This window comes from Gobius niger (assembly GCF_951799975.1).
Source record: "Gobius niger genome assembly, chromosome: 3".
Lineage (NCBI taxonomy): Eukaryota > Metazoa > Chordata > Actinopteri > Gobiiformes > Gobiidae > Gobius > Gobius niger.
In genome coordinates this window covers 10,637,191-10,662,339 of record NC_136854.1, presented here as the reverse complement: position 1 = coordinate 10,662,339, position 25,149 = coordinate 10,637,191, and the positions used below count along the sequence as shown (strand labels likewise).

Sequence of the window (25,149 nt, the reverse complement as noted above, 5' to 3'; positions counted from 1 at the left end):
TTACTTTTGAAGTTCAGCGAAAATGCCAAAATGATGGTCTTAAAATGCAGATTTGACTGAAATTGACCACTTTTCTTTTTGCTCAAAAGTTTCCCATTTTGTCCAATTCTGTTTGATGAAATGTTTGAAAATCTTAAGAAAGGAAATATGTGCAGACTGTCTTTCTGCGTTTGTGCCATTAAAATATAGTATTTGGGCAGTAATAATGGCATTGCTTCTGCCTGTATAAATGAACACAAATATCAAAATACATAATTTAACCAGATTTTAAATGTTTTGCACCTCAAATGATCATCAATGTTCATTACAGTTTACAGAAGGGGTCCTGAGTTGTTGGTTGACTGAAAGGTTTGGGAATGTCTCAGAGCGGTTCTGGTTATAAATTACAGGCTTTTAAAATGTTGAAGACCGAGTTGTGTTTCAGCTATAATGCAACAAAACCCAGGAAATACAAGATCAGAGCAGAAGAAGTAACAACAGGCAAACAGGGTTACTCAAAACTGCATAAACAGCCCAGAATGTCACTCCAGTTATGTTTCTGATGAGGAGACAACGTTATTGTTATTCTATGGATAAAAGAAAGTCAATTTTTCTCATGTTTTCTTTAGAAAAAACACCAACTTTAATGAAGCATAATATGGGACCTTTAATTATCAGGGGAAAAATCAACCTTATTGTTGTGGTGCATATTTATACTCCGTACACTGACGGCAATGTGTCTGTGATTATTATGTTTACAATAGGCTATTTCATTATATAGATATATATACAGTATTACTTGGAAGTCATTTAAAGTTATATACCGTATATATTGATATTACCGTCAACTTTCAATACTTATTTTTAGTATTTTACAGTAACAGATAGGATAGAAAGAATTATCTTGGTATTAGTTGTGGTATCTTGCCTATTTTATGGACACTCATGTTTTTTAAAGTTACAGAGTATGATATCAGTCTTTTTTTTCTCAGTAGGTTGAACTTTTAAGTGAGTTTTTATTAGGGAACAACGAAAGGCACAATGGGGTCTTCTGATTTAGTCCTGGAATACTTCAGACCTGGTTTGGACTTAAGGACGTGTTCACACTTGGTTATTCTGCATCAGTCAATGGTCCGGGCCGCATTCACAAGGCGCATTAAGGGCAGTAACCAGCAGGGGGCAGTATGTTAGTGTCGGATCATAGATATGAGATTAAAGAGATTATCCATTCAGCCACAGCCTGTTCCTTAAAACGGCAAAAAGGCTGGAAGCCCCGCCCTCGGGCCGACCGGCTACGAGCCTCCACAGAGCTCCAGAGCCTGTCAATCATAGAGCACTTTTTATTTCTGATATACAAAAACCAGCGTGGTTAAAATGCATAGACCGTAAAAAATAATAGACTCCTCACTCCTCCCCGTTTGCCTCAATGACTACGTTCAAGGCGGACAGTCATGGTGGATTTACAGACTCCCCCTCCCCAGCTCTGACGAAGCATGTTCTTAAAAGAGCATAAGGGCGGGATCTTCACTGTAGACTCGGCCCTTGCATGACGTGTAGCTCGCGCTGCTCCAATGCTAACAGTCCGACCCTCATTACTACGAGATTTCTACTTTTTTTTTTTTTTTTTTAACGAAAACCAGCGTGGTCCCCTTAATTGTAACTAACCCAGCGTTTTTAATGTGTCTAAAGCGTAATGCATTCCAATGGGGGACTAGTGGCGATATGGGGGTACTACAGCAATGGCGGCCCCTAGTGTTGTCGTCTCAAGGCAGAGCAGCCAGTGGCCATTGCTAAAATGTAGAGTAGGCATAGTAGACATAGTAGTTTTTAGAAAAATTAAAACTCTGTATCCAGGCTTTTAAGCAGTGCTACGGAGGTGTAAAGTCCTTATTGGAATCCTGTTTACCAAGTGTCTTTTGGAGTTGCCTCTGCCCACGAGGGGGTGGTGTTCCAGCCATGTCAGCTCCCCCTCACGAGGACCAAAGAGAAGCACATTCCTCCCTCGCCCATAGTGTTAGATAGAAACATGGAAGCGGATTTTGATGTTATAGCAAATTTAATACTTAATAATTTGTGTTGTGCTTTTAAATATAATGTCAGCAACACATCTAGGTCTAAGTATTTTTACTCTGCACTTTATCCACTTATTTGCAGTCTAAAGGTGCATTCGGACCTAGCCTGGTTGTACCATACCCTCTGCTTCCTTCATTTCGTATAAGGGTCTGGAACTTCTCAGTTGAGCTCCGTTTTCAGGTGGGAGGGGTGAACTCCTATGAAGCCATTGGATCTGCTTTTGGTCGTGACATATGTAATGCGCCCGAGTGAGCGAAGCGAGCCATCATAACTGTTGGTTACATTCCTTGCACATTTCAAGGCTTCAATTTTAATTTGTGGATATTTGGGAGCCGAGCCAGGACGGATTGAAGAGCTTCCATTTCTTTCGTATCCGCCTCCATTGTCAAACTACAACCCACAAATCGGCGCAAATGCTTGACGTCGCCTAACACCCGCCTCCCCCGCTCGCTGAATGGTAGGTAGAAAGTCAACCGATGTAAACGCGGCCACTGAGATCAGACCCAGACGTAACATGTAGGGAAATTATAATTGACCGGAGTTTACGGATGGCTAAGGCCAGGCTAATTCAGACCTGACACTAACACGTTGGCGTTTTTAGATATGTCCATGCTTAAAAAAAAAAACTTTTATATATTTTTTTCTACCACGCCGTGCCTCGGATTTCTTTGACTGCATTTACGGTTACCAGGATTTTATCATGACATGAGGCTGGACAGTCCGGCACTGCACACTCCAAACCACACATTGAGATCGTATCCGGAAGGAAGGAGGAAAGCGGGGCCAGGTTTGTCTTAAGTGTCAGAGAAAGGCGGGCTAGTAAAACATTTCCACCGTCACCAAAGCACAAGCGACGAATCAGGAAGCGATTTTCATTCACAACTTAGTGCTCAGCAACAGCGGGTGCAAACCGAGATAATTTTTTTTTTAGAATCTTGCAAAAGTGTTTTTTTTTTGGTCTACTGCTAGTCCTTACCCTAGTCCAGGGGTAGGAAAGTTTGCGTCGTGGAGGGCCAATTTTCATCATTCCCAAAACACCCAAGGGCCGCCCCTCAAGATTGTAGCCTAAAGTAGAGAGCTATCTGCAAATGCCAATGTTTTATATCAGTGGTATAAAGTGGCAGGCTTTGGGACCCACCATTCCCCTCGGATGACAAGTTGAAGTAATTGTAATTTGTCATATATTGTATAAAATGTTGTATTTTCCACGCAAGTTTTTGTTGAACAAGCAGTAGATTTCCCATTAAGACTGAAATTATGATCAAAACAACCCAATAACATTCATTTTAACAGACACAGTTAGGGCTTCCATGCAGTTTCAGATGGAAAATATTGAATAAAGGTTCCCTATAGACTGGCGATCCACTCAAAATGGCTCCGTGTCCCACGAGTAGAGAATCACTGTTTATCATTATATATGACCAAGTGGGATGTTCTGACAGGACATTTTTAAAATACTGACACTATCTCTCACATTTTAAGAGTACTTTAAAAGGTATTTAATCTCTTATTTGCATATTAATGTTTCTCAAAATCACCTTGGGGGCCAGTTGGTTTGGTTCGGAACTGTCTGCGGACCAGAGTCGGTGTGCGTTCACCGGCGGCACAAACAAAGCGGATTTTTCCGAGGAAGTGTGAACACGCCCTTCCGAAATCGATATATTTACTAGCAGCGCATTGTACAACCTTCTGAGAAGAAAAAAACAAAACAACAGTATTAAAAAAAAACTCTTGTCACTTTGTGTTTTGAAGGTCATGATGATGTACTGTAGATAATGTATAATCACCGAACAGGCGTTTAAAAATCCCTGCTGATTCCAAGTGTATGTTAAGTATTCTCTCCTGTTTTCTCGCTGTTGGGAAACCATTGCCTTTGCAAAGGAATAACGCGATCCAGCACTGCCATTGACTACTGCCACAGACGACAGCACACCACTACCGCTGGACAAACCAATTTATTCTTATCATTTACCTTTTGGTTTGGCTTAAAACACCCCCCCTCCCCCCCACGCCCCCGACTCTGAAGTCATCTCAGGAACCCTTACGGCTACGGGCCCTATGGATCCAAAGTCTATGTTTACAAGTGAAGGCCTTGGAAACTTAGCTGAAATGTATTTACTGTAACGTGAGGTATTTGGTGCGTTGAATATTTTGTGTACTGGATTTTAACGGTGGCCTGAACTGCTTTGAAATGGTAAATTCTAAGGCAGGTTTGTCTTTTTAAGCGTCATCCTGCAAATGCTTTTTGGCCTGGTTTATGGTTGATATCTCTACAATTGGCCATTTCCGAAATACGTGTCAGGCCACTTTGCACATGCGTGGCTGCCCTCAAGCAAGTGTGAACGGCCGGACGTTGGGACAGGCGTCCGTCTTACGTCATTGTAGATGAGCCAGAACTGTAGAAATGTTTGCATGAGGGGAATCACAAAAAGCGTCTTTATTTGTCATATGGGGTCATGCTATGAGACCATACCATCTCTGTAGTAGTCCTGATTCCATAATCGCAACACATTCGCTAAAGCTAATGTGGCTAGTGCTAACGTCCACAGCTAGGGTTGCCGACCATCCCTTGAAATGCGGAATCGTCCCGTATTTTTAAAATTGTAGGCGCGCCTTGTATTAAACCAATAAGGGACGGCTTTTGAAGAGGAAAAAGGTGGTCCGAGGCACAACCGACTTTCAAGTAAAAATCCGTTATTGTCAAGGGACACCAAGGGGCGCCATTGTTCCGTATTTTGAGGGTCCTCTTTTTCTCTAATTCATGTCCGCATCACGTGTCTTCTTAATCATGTGATTGGTTTAAGCGTCTGTTCTTTGGCCAATCGTTGTCAAAAGGGGCGGCCCCAGACCTGCCGCTCCTCGCGGTTCTGTTGACAGGCTTGCAGCGGTTATCAGCAGTATCATGGCGGAGGTACCGTCAAATTTTTGGTCGGTATCTGACACAGAAAGCCCTCAAGACCTTGTTCAGCTCAGAAAGACTCAGGGAAGAAACAAAAATGACTGTACAAACGAGATCGGGAAGAACAACTCGTGGTTAGAGAGTGTAAAGCACTTTTTAAAGCACCTTTTTTCTGTGGCTCTGGTCTGTCAGGAGAGAACAGCAACTCACTGCTGCTAGTGTAACTGAAACATTTTTGACTGCACTTTCTCGCTGTCTCGAAAGTACAGGTAATACCAAGTTGTTAGAGCAAATCGCCAACTCGTTCAAACGTAGATGACAACTCGTTTTGCCAAAGTCATTGGGATGAATGATGAGAATATTTCAAAATGAATCTCTGAATGAACTCTCTGCATTTGACCCATCCTCAATGTCGCTGGGCGAACTGTAGGAGCAGTGAGCTGCCAGCCTGGCTTCACATCATGGAGATGGGTCGCCGAGCATGGTGATGGTCAGAAACACCAGGCTGGAGGATTAACCTTTTGCACATGTTTTTACCACTCGCCTACGCAGACACGGGGAGAACATGCAAACTCCACACAGAAAGGCCTTTGAGCTGTGAGGCATAAGCGCGAACCACTGCGCCACCATGCTGACATAGCATGTTGTCAATTATTGGGCATGCCTATACCTTGTGGTATTATGGGGAAAAGGTCATGTTTTTAGCATTTAGCCTACAAACAAGAAGCCGTTCAAACAACTTTGCAAGACGTCAAAACGTATTACGTTCGAACGAGAAGGCTCAGTCAAAAATGTTTCAGTCACACAGGCAGCTCAGAGTTTCCATAGGTGAGAATCATTCCCAAGAAATGAGATAAACAAATATTACTAAAAATGAAACTTACTAATAAAACAAATTGACTAATCTATTCATTAGTTACTGTCTGTGATCATCAGATTTTTATGTTTTAGTAAGAAAGAAAAATAAACAAGAACCAGTCTAATAAACCAGTAGTACCTAAACTTATAGAGGGAAAGTGATTAACCAGTCCAGGAGTTGCAAGAAAAAATTCAACTTCAACTCTGACGACTCTTCTACTCTAAATGCGACATGTTTGCACTGCAAAGTGTTTCTTCACAATGATGATGTTTTCACAGGCCCAGACCCTTGTATTTATAAGCTGCTGTGGACGTTAGCACTAGCTGCCGTGTTAGCATTAGCAAATGTTGCGATTAAGCTATTAAGGCCTTACAGCATGACCCAATGTGGACAATTAAGAAGCTTTTAGACTTTGATTCCCCTCACGCACATATCTTTACAGTTCTGGCTCATTCACACCTGTCCCAAACAAGTCCCGACTTCGGCAGTTCACACTTGAGGCTTGCTGCGAACGCACAAAGACCTTACACATATTTCGGAAATTAGGAATTATTAGGGTTAGTCCGAATGAAACAAAAACTCGTGAAAGTTTCAAATCTTCTGCGTCAGCACAAATGAACTTAGGTCGACTTATTTCCTCACAAGAGCATTAGAAAAGGTTGCATCATTCAATCACACGGAAAGGACTGAAGGAGAAACGTTGCACAGTGCTGCCAAACCAACATTACTATTGTCATTCAGTGCCAGGACACTGTGAGGAGGACGTTTTGTACAGAGCATCGCGCATGAGACACAAACTCACAGCCGAGTAGGACTGCGTACCGTTAAACCATACCAGTGTGGTATCGGGAAAAAGTTCAGGTACTTCTGGTATTGAAAAAAATAAAAGCATCAAATGCAGGTACCCCATGTTGGTCCATGAACAGCATTAAAGGAAGTGATTTGGTTGTTTCAGTTCAAATAAGTGATTTTCCCCCGACATTTTTTCTGAACGTTTGCCCCCCCTTTTTTTTTCACGTTTTTCTTATTTTTGCCTCACTTTTTTCCTAATTTTGCCTATTTTTATTACTAATCTTTTCCCTATTTCCTTCCCAATTTGCCTCCCATTTTTTGGAGAATTTTAACACAATTATTTTCACATTTTTTGCCACGACTTGAATTTGCAGATCCTCCACACATTATTGTTCTGTTTTCTGGTTCTCAATATCAAATATTGTAGTACTGTATAGGCATCAACAAACGTATCGAAAACCAAGTATCGTTCAAGTACTGGCATTGGACTAAAAGTAACGGTACCCAGCCCTACAGCCGAGTGAGTTCCCTTTTTTAAAATGGCCAAATTGTGTGTTTATTTTGCACTTACAGTATGTTTACACTTGTGCCCATCACTGCCACTATATGCTACATGTGCAATATTGTGAAAGAGATTTGATTTGTCTTAGTCTAAAGCCACACTGCGAAACATTTTAATCAATAAAATGAAAATGTAATTATGGGCTTGAGGCGCTGCTCTTCCAGTCCCATTATTTCCCTTTAAGTTAGTGCAGCGTCTTGGCTAAATAAATTAATAGCTCCAGATTACATAGCAGTTACTAACACTCACATCATCAGGGTTTCCGCGGGGCATTAAAAAGTATTTAATTTTCCCAAAATCAATCAAGTTAGATACACACTGACATCAATTTTTTTTTTAAAGCATTAAATTCGGCTTGCTTCTGCCTGTATAAACCCTGATTACCATACCATTACATTTTCCAGACTATACGTCGCACTTTTTTTCATAGTTTGGCAGGGGGTGCGTCTTATACTCCGGAGTGACTAATGATATGCTTTTTTACATTTTTTATTATTCAAATATATACTTTCACATGCCACTAGAGGGCACTGCAGGCTAATCGAGCAGCAGAAACCACAAAGAAGTAAACAAAACAAAGCTAATCACGGGCTAAAGGCCACAGCTAGAGGTACGAGTTTGCCTATTCAGCCTGTTGTTTTTCTTCTTCATTACGCATATTTTGGCTGGTGCATCTTATACATGCTTTTCAGACGTTTGTTGTTATGGTGGCCATTTTGAATTCCGAAGTAGAATTATGCAGTACTACAACAATAGCTATATCTCTACTCAGGACATAAATGAAAGACAAGTGACTGACAGTGGCATTTTTATTTACTCGTAATTATTGCTCAAGAAGATAACAGTAAAAACACGGCCCCAGAGACGCACGTTTATGTGAAGAAACCAGTGAGTCAGTGTTTAAGACGCTAGCATGCTACCGGTTAGCATTTAGCTACAACAGCTCAGCTCTGGCCTCTCCAAGAGAAAGCCCTGAACCACAGGATACGACATGTGACAGAGGTCAGAGCTGAGCTGTTACTGTAGTATTTCCTCAGTGTTCACAGATGTGAGAAACACATCGTTAGCAACATAGCATAATTGCCCAAGGCATTTTGGTATTTTACAACGGCAATAAGAGAACTCCAATGTGTTGCCTAAAAAGACTTATTTTTTTCATGTTTTCTAAAAACAGTGGAAAAATTACTTACTTACTTGCTGTTTATCGTGTTGAAGCCATTGACAGCTGATTGTTGACAGTTGCTAACCGGTAGCATGCTAATGTCTTGAGTAGCTTAAACACTGACTCAGACTGAGACTCTGTTGACAAACTGTAAAAATCACAGAGAAAGGTTTTCTGATTCCTTTTTGATGTGTTCATTTAGTCTGAGGAGTGAAGCAGACCTTTAGTAAACCCTGCTGTAGCTCAACTGACTGCGACGCAACGCCACATTTGCTGGTTGTATCACATTAACGTGCGCTCTCTGGGGGCGTGTTTTTACTGTTATCTACTTTTTCCTATCTGCAATCATTACGAGTACATAAAAAATGCCACTGTCAATCAGTTGTCTTTCATTTTCATCCTCAGTAGAGATATTGTTACATGTTGTAGTACTTTGGTATTCAAAATGGTCGCCGGAACTATGCGTGATGTCATTGGAAACGCTTGATTACTCCGGAGCGACTTATAGTCGGGCAAATACGGTATGTTAGAATCATCGCGTCAGGAGCAAAAAATTCACTGGAATTCTCATCCAATCAGAGATGTATTAAGATTAGGCACCAGCCCACTCTCCTTAAGCTTAGTGGCTAGGGCAGGGTCAGGGTTAAGCTGATTGGTTGATATATGTATGACGTTTCACATTCATGATTTGTGATAGGTTGATGGCAGAACACACCTACAAAAAATATATTCGCTTCCTGCTCATCACTGTATGTGTTTTTGTCTTAAAGCTAACGGCTAACACTAAATAAACATTAAAATAGCACCAAACTCGAGATTGAAATGCATTGGGCCACTTTCCTTCCACAACCCGGTGACACATTTGTTTCAGTTTTGCAACACTTCAGCTTTCTCCTTAACCTGAAATGTTCCGCAGTGTGCCTTTGATTAGGGTTTTCAATGTATTTCTTATATCAAGTCATATTGAGTAGTGAGAAATGTTTGCCATAATAGGAAAGACCTTCAGCTAATGTGAATAAAATGTCTTCTAGTAACTCCAAGAAATGTATGGTTACAAAAATAGATTGATTTGCAATGCACTTGTTTTGTATTATATGTTTGTTGTTTTTAAAGTATTTAAGATGATTCCACGATCCCATTTGTGTTACTATTATTGTGACACCAGATAATCCGATTTGTTTTACCGAGTGACATGAACTGATACATGTGCGTGTATGAGTGTAAAATCCTGACATTTCTGTATTATTATTATTACTATTTATATTATTATTCCTATTATGCCGTTTTGTTTATTTATATCTATATCGACGGCGTGACTAAGAGGATATTTTTAACACAGAGTTTTCCTATTAGCTGGAGCTAGGTTTCTCTCTATATGTCCATCTTTTCTATATGCTACATATTCTACGAAGAGTATTATTAACCTCATATATTTTCGCTTTCCTTCTGAAGTCTGGTGCCTGTGGTGCTTTGTGCTGTGATAAGCCAATACAGTACATTTATCGATTCTTTATTTCATTGGAATAAATAAGCCTTTCCACGCACGTTTGTCCTGACTCCACTCATTGCCTCATGTGGTACTTTTTTTTTTTGCAGTTGCTTTATTGAATTTGGAATTTAGGGATTCACCGATACAAGCATCAAGTATTGGATCGATACCACCAGCTGAGGAGAGCAAAGAGCAACAAACTTGAAATTATTCAATGTGGAAATGCAATATTCCAGCTGACTTTACTACACTACACTACACTGTCTACACTACCTCAATCAGAGTCTATGCTGGATTGAACCAGTGTTAAATGTTGTCTTCATTGTCACTTCAAATACAGCTGCTCTTTGATTGACTGCCAGCCAGAGAGCTCCCCACTGCCAGAGGTTTTTCAGGATTTTGACTGTTTTTTCAAGACCCACAGAAAAATCGGTCTTTGTCAATGTCAACACGAAACCCACCAAAAGAAAGATTAGACTCTCTTCTTTCATCTAAAAAAGACTTTGTTTGTTTGTTTGTTTGAGAAAACGAAAGAGCAATGCTGCCACCTAGTGACTCAATAAAATAAATTGTAGTTCTTTTATTGAGTCACTAGGTGGCAGCATTAGGCAGCAAAGCTAAGATTTTAACACCAGACATGCTCAAGGCTTTGCTGCAGCTGTTCCCATTGAAAAACCTAATTGACGTCTATAGACGTCATTGGCAGTCAAGTTTCGGATTTCAAGTCAATGAGTTAAGAGACTATTGGGGAGCAGACAGCATCATGAAGTCCAAGAACACACCAGACAGGTCCGGGATAAAGTTATTGAGAAGTATAAAGCTGGGCTAGGTTATAAAAAGATTTCCAAAGTTTTGAACATCTCTCAAAGTACGGTTAAATACACCATCCAGGAATGGAAAGAGTCTGGTATCACTGCAAACCTGCCAAGACCCGGCCGTGCTCCTAAACTTACTGACAGAACAAGGACAGCACTGACCACAGCTGTTACCAAGAAGCCTATGATGACCATGGTTGAACTGCAGAGAGCTACAGCTCAGGTGGGGGAAACTGTCCACAGAACAACTATTAGTCGTACACTGCACAAATCTGGCAGAGTGGCTAGAACAAGACATTTTTGAGTCACCATGTGGCCTCCATGTGGCTTCTGGCAAACAGCAAACGGAACTTGTTATGGTTTTCTTTTAAAAATGCCAGAGTTGTGCAGTGCACGAATGAAAAGAATGACAGAGGGAATGAGCAATTGAAGTTGTCAGTGGAGCTCCAAACTCATTCTTAACTTTTGTAACACATTTCTAACATCCTAGTTCTTCCCAGGGATGAGTTTCTAAGCACATTACGCACAAAATACGGGTTCGATTTTTAGGGTCACTGTCACAGAATTGCTGGAAAAATTCACTTATTTTTTTCCGGACTATAAGCCGCTACTTTTTTTTCCCACACACACACCTTGCAGTTATATAACGAAGCGGCTGGTTTATAGATTTTTATGGTCATACTGAATATAGTGTCATGTTATCAACAACAATGCACCTACGTTTAATACGAGTGGGTCCAAAAACACTTGTCTATTTCTGATGAAAGAACTTCGCCATGAGAAAGACACAATAACAGCTCCGAATCTGAAGCTGTGGAGACGATGGAGACGATGGACACGGTGGTCGCACCCCACAATAACACAGACAGGTGCAAACCCTATCTGCCTCCCTCTGGCTCTGTCTGCGGTGTTTACTGCACACCGGGGTGGGGGCAGCAGGATTCCCTCCCGCGCTGTAACGTGGCTTCAGGCAGTAAATAAATGTGTTTAATTCTCTCACCGCTGAAATATTATCAAGCGAATGGCGGGCTAAATTCATCAAAAGCCTGGAGCGATACCACGGGCCCAGCTCAGAGCAGCATCTAACAACGGCAAACTCATGGGGGCCGAGGAGGAGTCGCTGTGCGGGCAGCGCTTTGTTTTGACACCCAGGTTTAAAATATAATATAATAACACTTTATCAAAGTAAATGTACCAGGGGCCACTGTTTTCTTGAAATGTGTAACAGGGCACGAAGAGAAAAGTCCTGTATTTCCAGTTATGCTGATGGCGCTACCAATGTGCTTAGAACAGTGTGGACCGCTGTTTTGCTCAATTTTGTAGGCGGGGCTTATATTCAGGCGCGCTCAATAGTTTGGAGTTTAAACCCTGTATGTTAATAAATTTGATGCAAATGCTTTATAATTAGATGCACAGTATTTGTTTCCACAATTTGGTGAGTCTACGATATACTGAAGGAGAATGAAAAAGATTGTACTGGCTGTCAGAAAACAAAAAACAGTTTTAGGGCCTTTAAATGATTATTTTCTCCCACCAAATCTTAAAGCCACACCGCGTAGAATTTTACCCAATAAATAAAATTGAAATACAAGCATTTATTATGGGACAGATATTTTCACGATGTACAAACAAACATTTATGAGGCTCACCGCTCCTAAAATATCACTGTACATTTTACCGGGAGTGGGTACGTCTCCAGCTCGTTTCCATGGAGATGTGACTAAAATCAGTAGAATTTGAGATTTAAACAGGTTAGTTTCTCATCTAAATCCATTCTTTGATTACCCAGTGCAGTAATAGCATTTTCTGTGTCGAGCTGGTCATTAGGAGCATGTTTTGTTTTGCTGGCAACATAGTCCAAAATGTTACGCAGTGTACCTTTAAATATATGCTGTATTCCGCACAAATTGATAGTCAAACCTCTCATGCACATTTCTTCTTTAATTAGACGACAACAAAGTGTAATAAAATGATTAAATCAGGCCACATTAACCCCTTAACCTGAACCGAGCACATTTTCTCCAGTATGGCTTTACCCCAGTCCAAAAGCTTCTGGGAAAAAGCTGAGATGAAAACAATGATGGAAATGGGACAAAAAAGTGAGAAAACATTGACAAAAAAGTGACGAAAAATTGATGAAAAAGTGGCAAAAATGTCACAAAAATGTCACAAGAAATTGACGAAAAATGTGACAAAAATGTGACATAAAAATGACAAAAAAGTGACAAAAATGTGATAAAAATTGGACCAAAAAAATGACAAAAATATGACCAAAAAATGACAAAAATGTGACCAAAAAAATGACAAAAATGCTACAATAAAATGACAAAAATGTGACAAAAAATGACAAAATTTGGTGATAAAAATTTGACCAAAAAATTACCAAAAATTACAAAAAAGTGACGAAAAATTGATGAAAAAGTGGCAAAAATGTCACAAAAATGTCACAAGAAATTAACGAAAAATGTGACAAAAATGTGATAAAAATTTGACCAAAAAATGACAAAAATATGACAAAAAATGACTAAAATGTGACAAAAGAATGACAAAAATGTGATAAAAATATGACCAAAAAATGACAAAAATATGACCAAAAAATGACAAAAATGTGACAAAAAAATGACAAAAATGTGACAAAAAAATGACAAAAATGTGACAAAATGTGACAAAAAATGACAAAAATGTGACAAAAAATGACATAAAATTGACAAAAAATACAAAAGTGAGTTGAATAACCGACAAAAAAATGATGGGAAAAAAATGTAATGACGTGAGGAAAAAGATCCTCTCGGTTCAGGCGGGAGTTAAGAGGTTAATGCTGAAGCGGACAAGGCAGAATATTGTTGCTTTACCCCCTGTGTCCAGCAGTCGGCGACATTTCCCCGCATTCCCCCCGTGTGGCAGGCAGCAGCAGGTGCGCCTCCTCATCCTAACTCCCCCCCTCCTCCCCTCCTCCCCTTGAAGGTAAAGCAGCAGCAGCCAGTACAGCGCCATCGCTATACCCGACTCCTCCACCTCCTCCTCCACCACCACCACCACCACTCCGCCGCCGCTGCTGTGTCTGTGGGAATGCGGTGGTTGTGTGTGCCCGAAGGCGGTGTAGGCAGCGCTGAGGGGCACAGGCACGGCACGACACGGCAGCGCTACGGGAAACCAGAGCTGTCTGGTGGCTGGCTTCGGTCCAAGTTAACGGGCTGTTTTTATTAGGGATGTGGGTCAGGCTTCTGCACGGTACGAAACGGCAGCAGCTGGGTGTTTCCCCCTCGGTACCGGAGATTTCTTTTTCTTTTTTTTTCTTTTTTCGGCGTGCCTTCTCTACCGGGCATATGGGAGAGCGGAGAGAGGATTCCCCATCAGCAGCAGCGGCAGCATTATGGAGCAGCGCAGTGCAGGCAGCGTGAGTTCGACACACACTCTTTCTCTCACACACACACGCACACACACACACACACACACACACACACATATAGACCTGCACGAGCCCCTCGGGACTGGGCTTGCCACTTCTGGAATTCAACTTTCCTCCCACTAGCAGCAGCGGCTAACACCTCGCATTCACAGGTTGACGGACCGCAGCGTGGAATTGACATGACAGCCGTGGCGTTTTTAGGTCGTTTATTTTTTGTATTTTTTTTGTATTTTTTTTTGTGCGTGGATACGTAGAAAAGAAGGGAAAAGAAAAATGAATTGTGTTTTTGTTTACAATGAGAATTTGCCAGCGAGTCTTGTTAGCTAACGGTGCTGCCCGCGCGGATTAATTTCTTGAGAATGTTCGGCCGTCTTTTGTTGCTACGGCGGTTGCTACGGACGACCGCGCGAGCCTGAAGACATAAACAGGGATAGTCCCACTTCGAACCCGGTTCAGTCAGACCTGTTGTAATCCCTCTGCCTCTGGTTTGATTATTGTTATTTCACTTTTCCTGGTTTCAATCTGCTTTTGAGTCCCGGTTTAGTCTGAGGATGCATTATGTAGAATCGCCAAAACAATCGCAATATTCGATGGAATCGCAAAACGCTACAATATATCGCAAATCGCTGAGGTCTTTCATCGGACTTTTTTGCAAACATGGCCAAAAAAAAAACCCTCACAATAACTTAAAAAAAAAAAAAAAAACGTGAAAAAAAGTTCTGTTTTATGGGAATTGTTTTGCCCAAACTTTCATATTTAAATGAAAGGCATTTTAAAGCAATACTAAGTAACTTGTTTACCTTAATAAATCCTTTACGCCTGGGGGTAATACAAGTGTTAATGGGATAATTGGGGGTCTTTCATCTCCCCCTGGCGTCTCTGGCCAGAAAACCACAATTGCAACTTGACTGTCACCGGGTCAGAGCCACCAATACGCACTAATAGAATCACGAAGAAGAAGCCAATAGGCTAGCGGGCAAAGCTAACTACGGGCTAGCGCCACTTTAAACAGTATTTACAGCCAAATTTGAGTGAACAAAAATATTTCCATTGTGTAATTGGATGAACAATATCCCTCTGTCCCTTTGCCTTTTCTGTCAACGTAAAGTATTTACTCTCACGGACAATTAATAAGTTAAAAAATCGTAACTTGCTACGACACCTGCAGTGGCGCATATGGCCTCTAGGGGCAAGAGTTACTTAGTACTGCTTTAACATTTGAAACCAATTATTAATATTTCTTTCCCAGGTTAATGCGCTGTAGCTTACCGTGTTGAAATGGGCAAATATCCCAAAAAATTGGCAGCCCTAGTTTAGCCCCATAGTTTAGTCCTAGTTTACACTAAATGAAAACCACAATATTGTGTGATTTTACTTCTCACCATAGAACATTTCTTTACATTGAAACTACAATCATTAGTAGTTATTCATCAGACTGTCAAAAATACTTTAAAAAAGGATGAAATTTTGAGAAATTAAATTTATTTACCTTTGAATTGAGGAGCCATGGGTAAGTAGGGAAGGTGCTGAGCCAGTTGTAGTTGCTGTTGCAGAGGCCCCATAGTCCTGTTTGTCCTTCAATCCTGGTTTAGACCAATTGTAGTCCTGATTTACATCCAGTAAAGACCAGGTTTAAGTCCTTATGATTAAAACCTTTACGGAAAATATTAGTATTAAGTAAGATTATGTTTGGGCTGTACAACATGTCACCAAATTATTGTTATCGCAATATTAGGTGACATTAAAATCATGAGAAGCAACAGTATACAGTGCTAAATTCTAGTTTGTAGTTTAGTTAAATTTCAGCTTTGTTTTGGTCCAAAACCTAAATCCTTATTTGGATACAATTAATGAAAATTAAATTACTAATAGATGAGCTAGATGAGGCACAGCTTAGCATAATTTAGTCCAAATTTAGGTGTATTATTCCCGATTTCACTGAATGTATGATGAGATAGTACTTGGGAGGTCAAATATTTTATGTGATGGTATTTGGTGTGAAAACAAAATTAGACCTGGTTAAGATGACTGAAAAATGCACACAATTAGATATGTTTGTGTAGGTTCTGGACTGGGTTGAGTTTATTTCACAGTTTATTTCAAGTCAGGCGAAAATGTGTACATCCTAAAGACCAGACACTCAAGGTCAAACAGAACAATGTAGTGCGTTCCATTCAATGTAAGGAAGAGTGCAGTGAGCAGTACAGGAGGGAGATCAGCAGAGGTCCACAGTCAGCTGTATCTCTATCTTAAAGCCACCAATCATTCTTTTGATGACAGTACACTATACTTTCCTATTACTTTCCTAGAGGAATTTGAAGATGGAAGTGAACTGCCCTCAACTCTGACTCCTGGCTCAACTGTAAGACAGAGTTTCACAGGTGACCCTCAGGTGAAGGATGGCATCAGGGCGGGGGGAGTAAGAGGAGGACAAAGATGAAGATGAGCTGAGGATGGTGCGCAAGAGGGAGGAGGAAAGGAAAGGACTTTATTTGTATAGTGCCTTCACTTCAGTTTCCCTGGGGGAGACTGACAGAAACTGATATCTGCGCCAACGGGCACTCTGACCACCATCAATCATTCACGCGCACATATCATTCACCCTGGCCTATTGTACATGTTTTTAGTGGTGGGGGAAACCAGAGTACCCAGAGGAAACCTACGTAGACACAGGTAGAACAGAAAAGGCCCCGTCCAGGTGGGAATCAAACCCGGGACCTTCTAGCTGTGAAGCGCAAGCCTTAACCGCTGTGCTACCATGCCGGAGGAGCTGACCAGTGCAGGACACCACGCTCTGAAACAGGAACAAACCCAGGAGGCGCTGCACCGTCTTTAGGATCACTAAAAGCAATGCTCCGGATTCCCCGAACTCCTTAAACATGCTGGTCAGGTCGGCCCACAATGGCGGGGCGCTCAGTCGCAGCGGCTCAGGACTAACACACCACCTCAATGCAATTTCGTTATATAATTGTACAATGATAAATAAAGCACTTACTTACTTACTTACTTACTTACTTACTATCAACCCAGTCCAATAAACATTATTTAAATCTCTACTATGATGTATAGATAATATAAAAGCTATGAGGGTTGTAGAAAGATGCACACTGTATAGATACAGACGGCATCTCTGGAATCGCCCATATATGGTCATGTTTGAAAACAGTTAAGGGGGAAAACAATTTGGAGAAAAATCTAAACTTTCTTCAATTATTCAAAAACTACTTTAACAAACGCTGAAATATGAATATAGTTTTCTAATAAATAAAGATACAAAGACATGGAGAGGAGCAAAGTGGTTCAGCAGCCCATAAATACATAAATAACGGAGAATGCCAACCTGATGCTTCATGTTAGCATTGGGCTAATGCTAATGGCTAGCTAGCGCGAGCTACAACTGCTGTTTTTTCACTTCTACTGAACACTCTGCTGTGAGTAATCCATATGGACCCGATTTAGACTTGACTTTATTTATGTGTGATAAATAAGTTCATATTCCACCAGAAAATGGCTAAAAAGAGTGAAAAATGTTGTTTCTCTAAAGATTCTATTTTCCCCCTCGGCGAAGCCACGCCCCCTTCTCTGACGAGATGCCGTCTGTATCTATAGATATCTATAGATACAGACGGCATCTCTGGAATCGTCCATATATGGTCATTTTTGAAAACAGTTAAGGGGGAAAACAATTTGGAAAAAATCAAAACTTTGTCTAATTATTCAAAAACTACTGTAACAAATGCTGAATTATGAATATAGTTTCTACTAAATAAAGAAACAAAGACATGGGGAGGAGCAAAGTGGTTCAACCGCCCATAAATACATGAGTAACGGAGAATGCTAACTTCATGCTACATGTTAGCATCGAGCTAATGCTAATGGTTAGCTAGCGCTTGCTACAACTGCCGTTTTTTCACTTCTACTGAACAATCTGCTGTGAGAAAATATCCATATGGGCCCGAGTTACATTTGACTTTATTTATGTGTGATAAATAAGTTCATATTCCACCAGAAAATGGCTAAAAAGAGTGGAAAATTGTGTTTCTCTAAAGATTCTATTTTCCCCCTCGGCGAAGCCACGCCCTCTTCTATGACGAGATGCCATCTGTATCTATAGGACATCCATGTTATCCAAAGCTCAAAGTCAGCATCAAGTGTCAAGACTTTCCTTAGTATCGAGTTTGAAATTATGACAACACTATTCATCACAATTTTAATAGAAGAAATAAAATTTAAAAAAAATATATATATATACAACTCGAATCCTAACATACTGATTTAAGTAATCCAAAAAAGCACATCATATTGAAATCATCCGTTTGATTTGTAAAGTGTTGAAAGTTGAAAAGGCAGTGATTTTGTGGAATGACCCCGATCATTGTGCTGCCTTTATCCCTAAATGTGCACACACGAGGGGTTTGTTGATTCCAGGATTGAGTTAACCACGGCCAAGTAGCCAGATTACCATGGATTAAGGGGCATTTAAAATAGTCACGTTATCCCGGCAGGCAGCGCTTTGCACAGTCAACTAGCATACCAGAACAACTTCCTTCCAAATATTCAGTCAGAGTACAGCGGGTCAGGTGGAGCTGTAGCGCCGCACAAAGCGAGCTCTGATATGATTACGGTCATTTGTTGAAGAGGTGTCCTTATACCAAAAGGTCAAAGGGTTCACCCCAGGCGGAGGTGAGAAGCGTGGCCCGTCTTCTAGGGACGCGAGCGGTATCATTAGCAGTGCGGCTTGTGCTGAGCTTCAGGAAGTCCCCACCCCCCGTCAAACGCAAATTTATATAGAGCCCATGCTAATCTTTGTGCTACGTCTGTGACAGAGGAATTTATATTTGTGCTTTTATTGTTTCTAATATATTCATTATGCTTTCATTGGTTAGATCTGAGGTCACCCAGCCCCTCATACTGTCGCGAAAGACGAAGAAGAAGATGTTCAAAACTATGGCTGCTTTAGTTGCGATATAATACGCATCACGATATTTAGGGGCCGATACGATACAAGTAAGTATTGGGAAACCTTTGAAAACAGAAACGGATTGACTGTAAAGTGCATTACCACAGCAAAATGTGGGTTTAACAAAAAGTGCTCGATACTTCGATGAAGTACTGATACTTTGTATTTGCGACAAATGCAATATATTTCAAAACTATATTGTCCCAGCCCTACGCTTCGAGGGGTCAACACAGACAAGTGCTTCACCTGGAAGTGAATTTTGCATTCACTCTCTACTTAATGGTAGGGCTGGGCGATATGGACTTAAAGTCATATCCCGATATATTTTGGTTGAATGTCGATATACGATATATATCCTGATATTATTTCCGCAGAGTGAGAGCTGTGAAATGAAATGTTAAGTCAAAGTCAAAGCCAAATACGAGTAGTTTTGTTGAAAAGTCACTATAAAATGTATATACACTGTAGCTCCATAAGGTGCACATGTAAATAAAGAAATATCTTACACCAGTTAGCAATAGCATTATAAGTTTCTTCACACCAGATATAATTGTGATTGATACTTTTGTAGGGTGTAGGCTAGAGAAAGTACCTAGGTATTCAAAGTACAAAGTTTCATTTTAAGTTTCTTTTAAAATAGCCAGTGAATAAGAACTTTGCGGCTTTAAAAACAGTGCCAGAATTCACCAACGTGGTCAAACTCTGTGGATTATAATGCTGCCAAAACAAAGTATACTTTGGTATACTGATATGCTCCGTCAGAGAAAATGGGCCCTCCTACAGAACCAATTAAAGATAGAGACTTTTGGAATCTGCTGATTTTGTCTTTCAAACAAGTCTATGCCCCTCATACAGTGCCCCCTGCTGTTGCAGTACAACACTGACACGTTTTGAAGCATCATACACAGGATTATAGACGAGACATTTTACAACATAACAGTGGTGCACATCGGCATCGACCTCTATTAGATATGTTTCTATGATTGAAACCTTTAAGATAGTACTAAATGTTTGAATGGACTAGATGCAAGTTGGCCATTTTATACTCACTACTACCTTTTTGAGTGACAGGATTTTAGAGGCAGTTGTGGTGAACAGGTCTGAGCTCATTCTACACATTAGGACATGGCTGGAACATGTAGGGGGAGGAAAATACATAGTTTTAACATTTTTAAACTCTGTATAGTCCCTTTAACTAGGCTATTTGAGAGGTAAAACACTGCATCAAATAAAATTACCTAAAATATCGGCTTATATATCAGCCAACCCCCTTCATATTGGGACCCCAAAAATGCATATCGGTCGGGCCCTAAATAATGTACCCTGCTAATGCAACAGAACTTATATATATATACTGTATTCTTCCATGTCCTGAGTGCTAGTGCAGGTGCATCCACACACTGCCATTTACTGTTCTGCAATGGGACAGGCGACTTTTACTTTATACTTTATACTAGTCATACTTTTATTCTTTCAAATGTAGTAGAGCAAGAGTATAGATTCTGAAAACTCTGCAGTACTTTTGTTTCACATTGATGTTTCCCTCTCTCTTCTCAGTACAGCTTGAAAGGTGACACTACGATGTGACTCCGGCCGTGTTCTCCTTTGATATAAAACTTGGTCCAACTTGGAGGAGACCATCTTGGCATCGACACCACCACCATCATCATCATCATGTTCTACGGTTCTTCGTCCGGGGCCAGCATGTCCCTGCCTTCCAAGAGCCGCCTCAAGAGGCAGAGCAGGACCTTCACACAGGTACAACCGCGGCTAATGCTGTTATGTCCCGCACAATCACATCAGGAGTCCATCAAGTACAGGAGGCCGCTGACACTGCCCCCCTGACCCGCCCAGGGTGACTTTGAGAGCAGAGCGTTAACGCTGACGGTTTGCTGGTTCATATGAGCGAGGATGCTTCACAAAGACCTACAAGCTCAAGGGGCAATAGGTTGCATCAGGATTATATTATTATAGATCAGTAATTGACAGGGATTAGTTCTCCAAACTTGCCATATTCATCTTTTCGGTGGCCAATATGGTGCTAATGTTTTTCAATATTGCCACTACTTTTGGGGACCAGTTTGAGAAAGTAATTGGAACTTGATTTATGCTTAATTTATGCATACAGACTTGGCACCTAGTAATTAGAGATATTATCCGATTATTATTATTGAATTATTATTATCAGATTGAACATATGCATTTTTACAGCTACTGTACAATAGTCAACATCATAGAATTATTTTATGGCCACCGCCTCAATTCTGATCTATAGGCTCTTTAGAATGTTGTCTTTATGTCACATGAAGTATTATTAAAGGGGACATATCATGCAAAACAAGACTTTCTAGAGCTTTGAACCTTTACAATCAGAGCCGGTGCTGGCCCTTCTGGGGCCTAAGCAAAAATCCACACGGGGGCCCTGCAGTAGCATCCCATGGTTATTCAACAAAGATCGAATCCATTTACGGTCAAAAAGAGTTTCACTGAGCAGTGCAGGGCAGAAGTGGAACATAATGACCTTAATTCAGGCCCCGTCCCTCTGTCTGAGAACCACTATTTAGGACGACTACTAGTCTAGTTCCCAACTTTTTAAAATGGCAAATAGTCCCATTCTCTCACCTCTGGTCCCTGACCCACAGTTTGGGAACCACTGATTTAAAACTAACTGGAACCTGCAACTGACGCTTATTTCTGTCTGACCACTGAGAATCAGCCGGTGAGTCGCCCCAACTCGCTTTAGACTGTGCACATTCAGAGAACCAGAGTTACTGTTAGTAACTGTGTGCATGAGAACCGTGTGGATTCAACTCATCTTTGAGACAAATAGGCCCAAAACAATGTGTTAATTAATCAGGGAAACAACTTTGTAGTTTGACTTGATGTGGGGCCCTTGTGGCTGCAGGGGCCCTATGCAACTTGCATAGTTTGCCTATAGGAAAAAACGGCTCTGTTTACAATGGTGTGCCTTTGTGACACAAAGCAAAACAAACTGACATAGTATGCCCTTCATTAACGCAGGCTTGAGTAATCCTGTTTAAATTTGGTTGTATCTTTGAAATATTTTCCTGGATTTTGCTGCGTATTAGAAATAGCACAGAAGTGTTTCAATCCACCAGACTCGTTCTTAGCTGTTCTGCGCTCAAATAGGAGTCATGTAGCAAGTCATTTCTGCATTTTCACTCGCACGCATGATCCATCTCTCACTATTTAGCACCTGTTTTGAAAAATGACCCCCAAACTGTGTTTAGCAGGGTACCGTGTATTTGTGAGCATGTTGCTAGCTAAACAATTTAAGTTTGTAATGTCTGTATTTATAAGACAGACAATTCCTGGTGCTACACACCGCAAAATGTAATGTAAAAATTAAAGAACGTGCCGTGGGCAGCGGTTAGCGCTCGTGCTTCACAGCTAGAAGGTTCGGGTTCGATTCCCACCAGGGACGGGGCCTTTCTGTGTGCAGTTTGCATGTTCTCCCCGTGTCTGCGTAGGTTTCCTCTGGGTACTCCGGTTTCCCCTACCATTAAAAACATGTACAATTGGCCAGGATGAATGTGAGTGTGTTTGAGAGTGCGCATGGGGGATGATGGAAATTAGCCCAAGGCTACAATCCGGTGTGGCGTGTTTACATGCATGAGACCCATGTATGTTCATTAACATCATTAACATGCACTGTCCCGACCAAACAAACCAATAAATAAAAGATGTGGTACCTGATTTTTCCTGTTGAAACTGAATTTTTTTGTTTTAATACAAACTAGTTTCTAGCTCTCACGATCCCTAATGCGCATTTGAGTTGTTCTAGCAAATCAATTGTATGCACATTTCACATGAGTGTATTGTATTGTGTATTGGTGCTTAAGTGAAGCATGAAAGACCACCCCCATATTAGATTCTACTTCAATCTTTATCGCTCAATAAACCAACTGTAAGGTGGCAAAAATAAATTGACTCTACAACAACAAAAACTCACCAGCTTTAAACTCTCTGTGCTCGGTGCTGCAGGTGCTGTACCGTACCCTGAGTTACCGGGACCGCGTCCCCACTGAGGTGGGCACCAACACTCGAGACAGGGACCGGCGCTCAGAGGACCCCCCCGAGCGCCCGGCCGATGACCCCGCGGAGCTGTCCACCCAGAGCTCCGCCCCCGGTGTGCTCAAGATCTTTGGGGACGAGATCTGTGCAGGGGCCAACTACAAGAGCGTCCTGGCCACGCCCCGCTCCAGCGCCCATGAGCTGGTGAAAGAGGCCCTGGATCGCTACTCCCTCAACAAGGACGCGGCGCACTCCTACGTGCTGTGCGACGTGATCGGGCGGCTGGAGGTGGGCGGGGGTGTGGGCGGGGTCTGCTGGAGGACAGAATGTTTACGGGCGCTGGGGGACAATGAGAAGCCGCTGCTGCTACAGGAGCTATGGAAGCCCAGGGAGGGACATGCCCGACGCTTCGAGCTACGCAGGAGAGCAGAGGTGGAGGAGCTCAACGCAAAAGAAAAGGACACCATCACTGCAGGTCAGCAGGCACTAGCCCACAGGCTTCTGTTCTTCACATTTATACAACACACTCGCAATGGTCCTGTCAGGGAGCGGGGAATACCTTCATTTATGACCAAAGTATGCTAAGAATAGTAGTGATAGATTATATTTTATCATCATGTTGGGGGCTGGGTGGGATGGATCCTCTTAGACTCCTGCTCTATTGACAGCAGCATGTATTGAGCTGGGCAACATGACATGAAAAGATCATGATTATAGCTTTTACTACAAGACAGATGTTTTAAATAAACCTCAGTCAATTCTTTCCACTCCAGGACCATTTAACAAAACTAAATGTGTCATTGCTTCTCCTCCATACTCCAAACCAGGTGCTGCTGCCACAGAATCGACTTAAAAAGCCTCATGACGATAACTGAGACTAACTATAGATTGAGATTCCGATTTTGACGAATTGCCCAGCCCTAGGACGTGGTGGTGACAGAGACAGCAGTAGAAGTGCAGGGGCAGCGCTTTCATTGATTACACTGATGGAGTGAAAGCTGAATCCTCAACGACAGGACAGAGGCTCAGCTTTTGTGAATGATACTTGTAGTAGTCACATTTAGAAGACCTATTGCCAAAAGTATTCACTCATGGCCTTGATTCACATCCCTTTCTTATCCATGGGTTTAATATACATCTACAGCAGCTTTAACTCTGCTGTCCACAAGGTTTAGGAGTATGTTTATGGGGGATGTTTTTGAAAAAGCACATTTTGTGAGGTCGCACACTGATGTTGGACAAGAAGCCCTAGCTCTTAGTCCTCCGCTCATCCCAAAGGTCCTTTTTTGGGGGTTGAGATCATTCGTTCATCCACATCAAACTCTCTCATCCATGTCTTTATGGACTTGGAAGTGGCCATTCCAAACTGTTCCCACAAAGTTGGGAGCATGGAATTGTCCATAATCTCTTGGTGCTGAAGCATTCAGAGTTCCTTTCAGCCCAGCACCTGAAAAAATCAACCCCACAATGTCCTCCACCAGACTTTACACTTGGCTCAAATGCCATCATATAAATACCGTTTTCCTTTCACCCGCCAAACCCAGACTCATCCATCAGATTGTCAGATGGACACGCATGATCCATCTCTCCAGAAACGTGTCTTCACTGCTCTGGAAGTCACTGGTGGCGTGTTTTACCACTGCTTCCAACGCTTTATATTGTACTCGGAAATGTATGGTTTGGAAGCAGCTGCTCAGCCATGACAACCCATTTCATGAAACTCTCTCAACGTACTTTTCTTGAGCCAATCTAAAGGTCGACTGTTATGGGTCTTACTAAGGCCGATGCCGATATTTTTTGGATGATTATTCCAAATGTCTTGTTTAAAGTCTTGTATGTCGTGTATGATTCTTCTAAACTATAAAATGTGTCAGAAGCAAAGGTTTGCAACATAAAACACAAACCTAGGAGGTTGGGGGAGGACTCTTTCCGGAGATATCGGCCTTTTATCGGCATTATACCTGAAGGCCACCGTAAATTTGGAAGGTCTGTAGCGACTCTTTACAGAAAGTTGCCGACCTCAGCGCGCTATGGGTGAGTGGATTCTTTTGGCAATGTACGCGCAGAGCAGTAGAGTTCATCGATCTGTGGCAGAGAGCAGCAGACCAGGACCAG

At 41.5% G+C, this 25,149-nt stretch overlaps 1 protein-coding gene across 3 annotated transcripts in view; it reads left to right on the top strand.

Annotated features, from left to right (window-relative positions):
• Nucleotides 1–13,604: 13,604 nt before the first annotated feature.
• The window catches only part of radil (Ras association and DIL domains), a 58,488-nt gene continuing 46,943 nt past the window's right edge, over nt 13,605–25,149 (top strand). For all 3 annotated transcript variants that reach the window (XM_079552613.1, XM_079552612.1, XM_079552611.1), the window contains exons 1-3: nt 13,605–14,027; nt 20,562–20,757; nt 23,005–23,509. In XM_079552613.1, the coding sequence (XP_079408739.1) occupies nt 20,674–20,757; nt 23,005–23,509 (589 nt within the window). In that variant the 5' untranslated portion in view covers nt 13,605–14,027; nt 20,562–20,673. The remainder of the gene's footprint in view (nt 14,028–20,561; nt 20,758–23,004; nt 23,510–25,149) is intronic.